At 32.8% G+C, this 10,116-nt stretch overlaps 2 protein-coding genes across 5 annotated transcripts; both read right to left on the minus strand.

Annotated features, from left to right (window-relative positions):
* Positions 3,518-5,164, minus strand: LOC104766697. 4 transcript variants are annotated; one of them, XR_764100.2, is made up of 4 exons: positions 4,891-5,154; positions 4,570-4,731; positions 4,298-4,363; positions 3,518-3,834 (listed from the first exon to the last, which is right to left on the minus strand). XR_764100.2 is itself a non-coding variant. In XM_010490635.2 (4 exons), exons 1-3 carry the CDS (start codon positions 5,034-5,036, stop codon positions 4,344-4,346), a joined length of 285 nt encoding a protein of 94 aa, XP_010488937.1. In that variant the 5' UTR covers positions 5,037-5,154; the 3' UTR covers positions 3,518-3,834; positions 4,298-4,343. The 4 variants fall into 4 exon arrangements, 3 of the variants coding, with proteins under 3 accessions (XP_010488937.1, XP_010488939.1, XP_010488936.1); XM_010490635.2 differs by having other exon boundaries at positions 4,613-4,731; XM_010490637.2 differs by lacking the exon at positions 4,298-4,363 and having other exon boundaries at positions 4,613-4,731; positions 4,891-5,164.
* LOC104766698 lies at positions 6,352-8,320 on the minus strand. The gene has a single exon (XM_010490638.2). The coding sequence runs from the start codon at positions 8,149-8,151 to the stop codon at positions 6,565-6,567; it is 1,587 nt and encodes a 528-aa protein (XP_010488940.1). The 5' UTR covers positions 8,152-8,320; the 3' UTR covers positions 6,352-6,564.

Genomic DNA, 10,116 nt, shown 5'->3' on the forward strand with positions numbered 1-10,116 from the left:
GGAACCGTCACACCGCCATAAGATATTCGGAAGATTTGGAGCTCGTGGACTTCGAATCACGTGCGAGCTTCCCTTTCCTCTCCCTTTCCTCTTCGTCTTGTTTCTGTATTTTTCTTCACCATTTCATTCTTATTTCCATTTTTAAAGTTGCTTATTCTTTAGTCTTAGTTGCAACGGAAATGTATTAAATTCTAGTTTTCTGAAAGGCTTTTTTTCGTCTTCGATAACTCATATAGGCAAGGTTAATTAGGGTAATTATACTTTTAATCTAGCAAGAAATGCATCTAATACTCCTATGAAAGAATCACAAACAGTTTTGCTAAATATCACATTTCATTCATCAAACCATTTCAAGAAATTAAAATAATAATCACACAAGATCATCATTTAGGATTCATATATTTTGTTATTTATCTTTAAGAAGTTCAAATATTAGTTATGCATTTACCAATATATATATGTATATTAGTTATGCGTAAAGATTCATTTGGAGTGAGTCATCTTGAGATTCAGCTTAATGATTTTATCAAAGACTGAATATTGTAGGAAATGTTTACATGACGCTTGAGCAAATATATAATACGCCTACTAAAAAAACTATGATATGTTTGATAATATATTGATATTAATGTTTTTTTGGTAGAAAAGAAAAATCCTAAAGCAAAGAAAAAAATAGCTGTGAAAAATACAAAGAAGCCATTGATAAGATGACATGCAGGACCAAACTGAAAATAATAATAATCAAATAAAAATAAAATATAAATTAATGGAAAGGAATAAAACAATGTGGTAGAAGAGAATAGAGGTGGCGTGTGGTGTGGCAGAACTTGTTCCCAGTTAAGAAGTCGTTGCTCCTTGTTTCGTAGGAATTGAGCTTCCCACAAATCTATCCTCTTCCATATAAATTTCAAATTAACCTACATATTTTAATTTTGACATATATATACGAACATGTATATGTGATAATTTTGATATACACTATTATGTAACGATATAAATAATATGTTGAAACTAAAATAACAAGTTTATGCCCACAATCTTGGAAACCTATATTATCGACCTAATAATTCAACTATGGATCATTTATTTTTAATGTATTGTCATGTCTTATATTATTATCTACCTCTATCTTTTTACATTTTCTAATTGTTTTGCCACTTATGTAACACTAGTTATAATTTACATATTCAATAAACCAAGATTGAAATGGATTTAGAAATTGAGATGCTTCTCTTTAATATATAAACAATAAACAATCAATCATATGATTATATCTTTAGTTGACCGTATGGGGATTAACGTAGTTAGAGTTAGATTACAGGTAACCAAACTGAAAAAAAAATATGAAAACAAAAAGCATTAACAAGAATCTGAGGGAAGTTTCTGTTATATTTCGTTTGCATGTGCAAATATAAAATAGCAATTGAATGTTTTTTTTAGTATAATGTAGGAAAAAATAATTGAATGTTCCGATAAAATGAACAATCACAGGAAAACAATTTTGTACGCAACCAGTTTCCGTACTCATCCAAGTCTACGTACAACCAGGCATCGATTCACACAAGAAAAAGAAAGAAAAAGTACACCTAAGCATTGTAGTCTTTACGAAAATGAATATATGCTTCACTTGGCATATTAAAATTTAATGATCCAATTTAATATTAGCACGTAATTATTGGGATGATTAATTATTACACCTCCCCTAATCATTCAAAGCTNAAAAAAGTACACCAAAGCATTGTAGTCTTTAAGAAAAGGATGTTTGGCTTATTATATCGTTAACACTCCTGTTTATCTTCTTGGTTGTTCTTGCAACACTCCTGTTTCTTTGATTATCAATTCATGAGTTAAAAAAAAAAAAAAAAAAANAGAAAAAGTACACCTAAGCATTGTAGTCTTTACGAAAATGAATATATGCTTCACTTGGCATATTAAAATTTAATGATCCAATTTAATATTAGCACGTAATTATTGGGATGATTAATTATTACACCTCCCCTAATCATTCAAAGCTGTTTATGTTCTTTGACCAATTGTAGTTGGTTTGGCGAACATATACTATTAAACTTTTCTATTATTTCATTACAACCATTGGAGGATATCTATATATACATTTTTTGAGACATTTAGCAAATAAATTCTGGAGTTGGAATCTTTTGACAGTGATGTCATTAGCATTAAATATTTTTGATTTATAATTTAACATTTATTAAATTATAAAAGGTTTCCAATTTTTGTAAACAATTATTCTCCCCATAATCGAAACTTTTCAAAAAAATCGGGACCACTACTTTTACATTAAATACTAATTTGGTAATTAAATATATAAATATGACATTCCCTAAACTTGAAAAAAAAAATCTCCCTAATCAAAGTAATAATAAGTGATTCCTAACATATTCCTTAATAAACCTGATTACACAGATTTTTTTCTCTAACAAGATTTTACCGCGGGTCAAATTTTTCATAAAATAGAATTTTACTTTCTTTTTGTTTGTTATATTTAGTTAAGTGGATTGTTTATTATTTGTATAAATAATAAAATACATAATAAGTAATTTATAAGATATTATCTGATTAAGACATAATTTTGCTAATGATTTAATTGTTTTACAGAATTTAGTAAAATTACCTTGATTTGGTATGTCTAATATTCTAGTTTTATAGTGTTGACCAAATAATTAAATGACGATTTAACCCGTATTTTAATATCAAATTAATAATATTTAAATTTATAATAATGTTAATTCAAACCCGTCAAGTCTTATAAACCCGTCCCGCCATATAACTATATTATATAAGCAATGATTGTAAGATTTTAATTGATAAAGGAAAATAGCAATGAAGTGGAGATATTATAAGGATAATAGCAATAACGATACTGTAATGTTTCATTTTTCACTATTTGGTTTTCTAAATACATATTGTTTATGGATTTCAAAATAGTACACGTAATAATATCATTCCGCATATATAAAAGAAAATTGGTGATTATGGGTATAACCAATGATAAAACTAAATATATATAAAACAAATAAATACAACTTAATTTTTATATATTTAAATTTAATAAATATAGTTCCGCAGTATATCGCGGGTGAATATCTAGTATCTTTTTATGTTGGTGAAAACTATAGGAGAATATTATTGAGATAATAAATCGTTTACTCCGTCTCATCTTAAATTATGTTTTACAAAAGAAAAAAAAATTGTTTCACAGAACAGTGTTTAAACTTTGAATGCAAAAGTATTAGGGGAGTTGTCTACCTATCTAGTCTTGTTTATGAAACATTGTGCTTGAGCATTGTTATGAATCTGAGGTTTCAACTGATTAGTTAAGTGTATTTTTACTTTTCGCAAGCAAGCCAATGCATCTTTTATAGGCATCCGTATGAACAACCTATGCAAGCATACGTTTCAAGCTTGTTTGAAGGAACAAGTACACTTCTTGGAGAGTGCAGTACAACAGGAATCTCCAGATCTACGCTTATGTTTCCAACTCCCGGAAGTAAGTGTATGTGGCAAATTGCAGCAAGATTACAGTTCGAGACTGGAAAAAAATGATGAGTCGGGAACAACATTGTTTTAGTTCTGACCAATCCACTTATTAATGCTGGCTGATATGCATTTTTTCTAAAACAAAAAAAATTGTGCCAAGCAAACGAAAAGCTCTACAGCTAATAATCCACACATTGTGGAACTAAAGCTTCTAAAAAAGAGTAACACAACAACTAAGTTTCATTTCTGAGGTAACCCCACGTTTTTCGATATCACATCCCTTCAAAGTACTGATGCACGCACTGTGACATGCCACTCTTTTGTCTCTTCAAGTACCTGTCTCAAATTGCAACAAAATATACTAATCAGTATAAGAACCTGAAGGGGAGATTCATTGAGCTTAATGGCCAACATTCCTAACAATCAATTCTTCTTTACCGTCATTGTGTATCACATATCACTTAACATTCTTTGTATGATAACCAGGAGATAACTCAAAGGGAGCCGAATGAAACAAAACACAAAAGGTTGTATAAACCGTATTCTGTGCGTGTATCAAAAGCAACAAGTGTGCATCTTTATTATGCAAAGCCATAGACTGTCTCTGCACAATGTCTTTTAGCTTCATGAATATGCAAAAAAAGCTTTAAATCAGAAAATCAAACTGAGTGTTTAAATGAACAAGATGTTTGTTATTCAGTGCTAAACAACCTTTTGCTTTTCTCTATCACGCTAACACAATGCTAAAGGAAACAGAGTCTAATCTTAAACAGGAGAAGAATTGACAAAAAAAACCTACAAATGCAGCAGTACTCTCTTGTCCGCAACTGTAAAATCCAAGTGCATCACCCATCTTTTCCAATTCCTATCAAATCCCAAAACCCAAAATTGTTCTTTACAAATCAAGAAGGAACAACCAAAACATCTTAATCCTACTCAAACAAAGAAACAATAACAACACCCCAACGCGCTAAGAAACTCCACAGTGAAGTTACAAGAAACAAATCCATAAAAAACAGACTTATCTCCCCAAGTTATCCTAAACAATCCTAAGTAAAGTAAAACACTCACAAAGAGGACTACTAGCGATCCGGACAAGTGCGTTGGAAGGTACCGTTAGACAGCTCGCAGAAAGCCCTCAAATTAACATTAAGGTGAGATGTGAGTTGAGAAGCAGCCACAACACTGTACAGAGGCAAGAACGACTGTGTACAACCAAGTGCTCCTAGATTCCTGAATATACATATTCACAAAACAACAAAAAGCAAAAGATTGAACATTTCGAAATCGAGATACGAAAAAATCTTCAATTTCATGAAATCTATAAATGGGTTTTGATTAGATTATACTGAAATTGATCAAAAGACGATGATGGAGATATAGGAGACAAACCTGGAAGGTGATGAAAAGGTGAAGCGACGGGAGGATGGAGGAGGACGGAGACGGGGGAGCGCCCTCGACGGAGAACGGAGAGACGGTGATCTAGCGGTGGCGGAGACGAAAGAGCGAGCAGCGGATCCTGCACTGCGCCAAGCCATTTGTTCTACTACTGTGCTGCAAGGAGAAGTGAAGAGAGAAAGAGAGAGCAAGCGGAGAGGTTTTTGCTAGGGTTTACGGTGAAATGAATAGTGTGATACTCTCTCGATGAGTTTTGGTTTGTACGGATGTTATGTGTGGTGTGCACCGTAGCTGATAATTTACACCATATGGTAATTTGGTAAGCCCAATCCATTGGGCTTAGAATTGAATTGAATTGAATCTTTGTAAAATCTTGAGTTAGGCTAGCTTGCGGAGTCAAACAATTTGTCATATGCATTTTTTGCTCATAAACTTCAACACAACCGTTGGTTCATAAAAAAAAAAATAAATAAGAATAACCTTCAATACAACAATGTACTTTTTCATTTTCAACCTTGGTAAAATTCAAATTTTATACTCAACATTACCTATAAACTAACATTGACCTAGTCGATTTAAATCAACTACTCCCTCCCTTTTATAATATTGGATGTTTTAGAGGTTTTTCTTTGTTTCGTAATATAGGAGTGGATCTAGTGCCTAGCGAGAAAATCGGAGATTAATCAGGAACTAGTTTTAGGGTTATTTTATTAAATTAATAATAAAATAAAAATATATAGTATTAAATATATGTATAGTTCTGTTTATGCTAAAATAAATATATCATATAAAATATAAAACTATAGTATTGTCTTTAGAATTACGGTAAATGCATAAAACATAATTTTAAAAGAAAATTTATGATTTTCATTAAAAGTTTGTACATTATTTATTGTAAAACATCATAAACTCTTAATTTAAATATCTTTTTGGCAAACTCTTAATTTAAATATCTAAATAACAAAAAAATACATATTTGATTTATATTTGGATCTAAAAATAATCATTATATACAAAATTAAGCGGGAAATAATCAGATTATACAAGTTATAATCAAATTAGACATGTATAATTAGATAATCGATGTTTGGCGGGGATTAATCATTAATCCAGACAAAAAAATGAGCCTAACGATTTGCGGGAAGTAATCAGTACTAGGCGGAGATTTGTAAAAGAGTGGTTGGATTTATGTATACATGATGAACGGTGTTTCTCGTTTTGAATTTATGTATGAATTATAGTCAAAACAACGTCGTATTATAGCGATTAACTCAATTTTGATTTTGTATAATGTTTAATAATTCAGAGATAAAATTCAGACTTTACGATTCAAATTCAAAATACATTGTATTGAAATTTAGATATATATATATATATATATATATATATATATGATAAAATGTTTGTGTTGATGTTGACCATTTTCCGTGCCGGAATAACCCTTACGTTCAGTACTACAAACATCAATAGATTGTGACCATTTATTTATTTCTGAAGCTATATAAGTATCTGCATCTGTAAATTTAGACAATGATACTACAACATCTATATGTATCTTAAGAACTAAAATATATACAAGAACTAATATATTTACAAACACATATACCAATTTATGACCGACACGAAATTGCTTATGTACCTATATTTTTCTCTTATTTGCGACACTAGTTAATTAGAAGTGGGAAGCAAAGGCAAATCAACCTCATCACACCACTCCACACATCTAGTCTCATAAAACGAAGTGTTTAACTTGTTTGGCCAATAAGTTAGCCAAATTTTACCACCCATTCTCCATTTCAACACACTTCCTTCCATCTCTCTCCCAACTCTCCAGCCAACTTCATCTCCATACTCATCCCTTCCAAACACCATCCCTCCACTCTTCGTAAACACATTCTTTAAACCCTCTTGGTTCCGATTCGGCTTCACCGTTGTCACTTCTTGGCCGCTCTCTCTATCGTACAATACCGCGTCGAAAACAGCAGCGTTTCCTTCGCTATCCTGCTCGATTTTCCAATCTTTAACCTTCCTCTTTGTAGACATTCTTGCTCTTGCCTTCACTCTCGGAGCCACTTTCCCTTTTCCGAAGTTCCCCTTTAAAACCCTCGTCACCTCGACTTCTCTCTCCTCATTCTTGGTCGACCGCCCTAGGCTTAGTCCAGAGACGTGGCTCGACCCGATTTCTGGCCCGAGCCAAACCCGTACCCGCGACGGAAAGTATCTCTCCTCCGAGTAACAGTCTGCTATCTTATTCTCCAGACCAACTCCTCCGTTCTGAAACCCTAGCTTCGACATGTGGATGCGTATGTTGTCCACACGTGCGTTCACTTTAATGTAGTTCTCATGGAACTTAACGGAGTATTCGAACTGTACGAGTATTTCAGCTTGTTGGTGCGACAAAGCGTAACGTAGGACAGCTTCTTTGGGCTCTACGAAGGGAAACTTGACGATCTTGTTCTGAATCTGGTTAGAGCTATTATTTGTGACGTTCATTGACAAGATTGGGAAATAGCCTTTCAAGATCCAAAGCCCATGAGCTTCTGTTGCATAAGAAAATCCCAAAGAAGGATGTGAGGGCATGAGGCTGCTGCTGAACTGTTTCAACCCGAGATTCCCAAGTCCCACCTCCTTGGAGATCATCCATTTGGACAAGGCGTAAGAAGCAGCACGTACGATGCACAGCTCGGCGTCTACACCGAGGGAGACCAGAAACGTTCGTAACACAGGTGCTTGTTGACACGTTAGTGCGTTCACGTGTGGACCTAGTAAGTTTTGGAAGAAGAAAGAGCCTACTTCACTAGGCGCGTCGAAAACACACAGCCAAAAGAGGCGCACGAGGAGGATGAGGTTAAATACGGATGAGAAGGACTCAGGGGAGTGAGAGTCCATGACCCAGCTAACCGGACCTGGCTTGATCTCAAGTAGCTCAGACTTTGTGCGCGCACCATCACGTGTGGTTGGAGAATGGGAGATTAGTTCTCGAAGAACCTGGAGAACCAAAGGGAGGAACGGTTTCTCCGACGACAAGAGACATGTGTCGGAGACCCATATGGTCGACGTTTTAACGCGGTCAAAACCCTCTACTATGACTTTGAAGGTGAGAGAGTGAGATTCTGGTTCAGAACCAGAATCCCATTCCGCTCTAAGTTTGATGGAACGTGTCAAATCGCCTGCCAGCTGAAACACTGCGTGAGAATCAGACTCGAAGAACTCGGGAGATTCTGGAAGCTCGCATATCCACGACCATGGGTCCATTATATTTTTCTTGGACTTAGATTATTTTTCTAATGAAAATGTGTGTTTTAGTAGAAAGGGGAAGAGGACGATAAAATTCTTTTAGCGAGAAACGGAGATGGAGAATTTTATAGAGAGATCATGTGGTGGAGGAGATACCATGAAGGTAGACTAAACTAATCAAGTAGACCCTTCAACGAAGCCATCACGGATTCTATGAGGATCGCATCATATTAAAATAAATATGTGGCTTTACAATATCCTCATTAATGATTCCCTCTTGTTTTCTTGTTTGGATATTTGGCTTATAAAGAACCACGACCACTCTTATTTTGCATGGAGGAGGTCAAGAAAGGGGACGTGGAGTTTTAACGTTTTCTCACTTGTGGTATAGCTACGAGTTGCATGGATTGGAGCGCGAATACGTACATTCATTTTTAGATCACATAAAAGATTAACTGGATACAAATTAATCAAGTATAGATACACATATATTTGATTGAAAATGACAGTGCATGTTAGAATTTTTCCTTGATAACATACTAAACATAGGAAAACTGCCAAATGGCAGTTTAGTGACGTATTTCGTTGGTTATTTTAGCATGGAATATACATTTAAACTGACGGATTCGAATCATTTTAATATTATCGAGTTACAACCGATTCTATAGGTAATCACAATTATATTCCGTTAGTAATTAATGTCAATTATCAAAAACTTATTAAAGACAAAAACTACTTTATCAAAACATGCCAACAATATATATGTATGTGTATGTCTTGAAACTTAATTAACAAACCAACGACCCTTCATATCATTAGTGGTGCAAAGATATATCTATAGGCAAACAACAATTCGGATGTTAGTAGGTAAGATTGTAGACAATAGATTGTAGACAATATATTTACCAACAATATATTTAATGAGAGGTCTCTATCCTCCTTAATATTGTCTCTGTTTTGTAAGCTCAATGGGTTCACACTTCATACCTCGAGTCATTTGTGTTGTTCTCTTAATCCTTGTAATGATTGTTGTAATTATAGTAATTAATATCACTACTTTAACAAAAAAAAAAAAGATAGAACATAAACTATCAATAAATTTACCATTGAAATATGTATTGTGAGACATTAAAATGCAATTGAAATTAGCAAAAAATTTCATTAATGATTTTATAATATCTTCGTTATTTGACAGTTGACTCACTTGTTTTCTCGTTCGGATTATAGGCTGGTTAATAAAAAAACCACGACCACTCTTATTTTGCATGGAGGAGGTCAAGGAGTTTTAACGTTTTCTTGCTTGTAGTTGTAGTATAGCCACGTCTTGTATGAACGGAATCTACTACTAACATTCATTTTCGATTATTAAAAAAAAAACATTCATTTCGATTACAGAAAAGAGTGAATATACAAAATAACATATTGCTATATATTATTGGAACAATAGTGGCAAAAATTTATTATAGTGCCATACTCCCTCCATTTTTTATAGATTGAGAAAAAAAAAGAAAAAAAGAATAACATAATCCGCATTGTGCATGGTTAGGATTATAATCATTTGGATTTTAATCAATACTTTCCCCGTTTTTTATTAAGATTATGTTTGAGTTTTTTTTTCCTGATTTGAAGAGATTGACGGGCGAGGAATCAATAATATATCATATTAAATTAATATATATCATATTAAATATTGTTGGTAAAAAGAAAAGAATAAAAACGTTGATTAAATAGAAAAATACTATTCGATGAGTTTTATTTATAGAAATTTGTTGGTAAAATTGTTTCTAAATTACGAAATATATTATTTTATCTTTATTCAGATTTATTTATTTTATTGTAAAAATAAAAGTATTTAAATTACCAACACTATTCATTTAATACACTACTAAATACCCTGTCTTAAATTCAATAAAAAATTATTCATATAATCCAAATATTGCCTTTCATATGCACAGTTTTTTTTTTTTTTTTTTTTTTTTAAAA

The sequence above is a fragment of the Camelina sativa genome, chromosome 19 (genome assembly GCF_000633955.1).
Source record: "Camelina sativa cultivar DH55 chromosome 19, Cs, whole genome shotgun sequence".
Taxonomy (NCBI): domain Eukaryota; kingdom Viridiplantae; phylum Streptophyta; class Magnoliopsida; order Brassicales; family Brassicaceae; genus Camelina; species Camelina sativa.

Coding starts and splice junctions, on each gene's coding strand:
- LOC104766697 (XM_010490634.2), bottom strand. CDS start 5,036: ATGGCTTGGCGCAGTGCAGGATCCGCTGCTCGCTCTTTCGTCTCCGCC. Junction 4,732..4,890: donor ACCTTTTCATCACCTTCCAG/GTTTGTCTCCTA, acceptor ATGTATATTCAG/GAATCTAGGAGCACTTGGTT.
- LOC104766698 (XM_010490638.2), bottom strand. CDS start 8,151: ATGGACCCATGGTCGTGGATATGCGAGCTTCCAGAATCTCCCGAGTTC.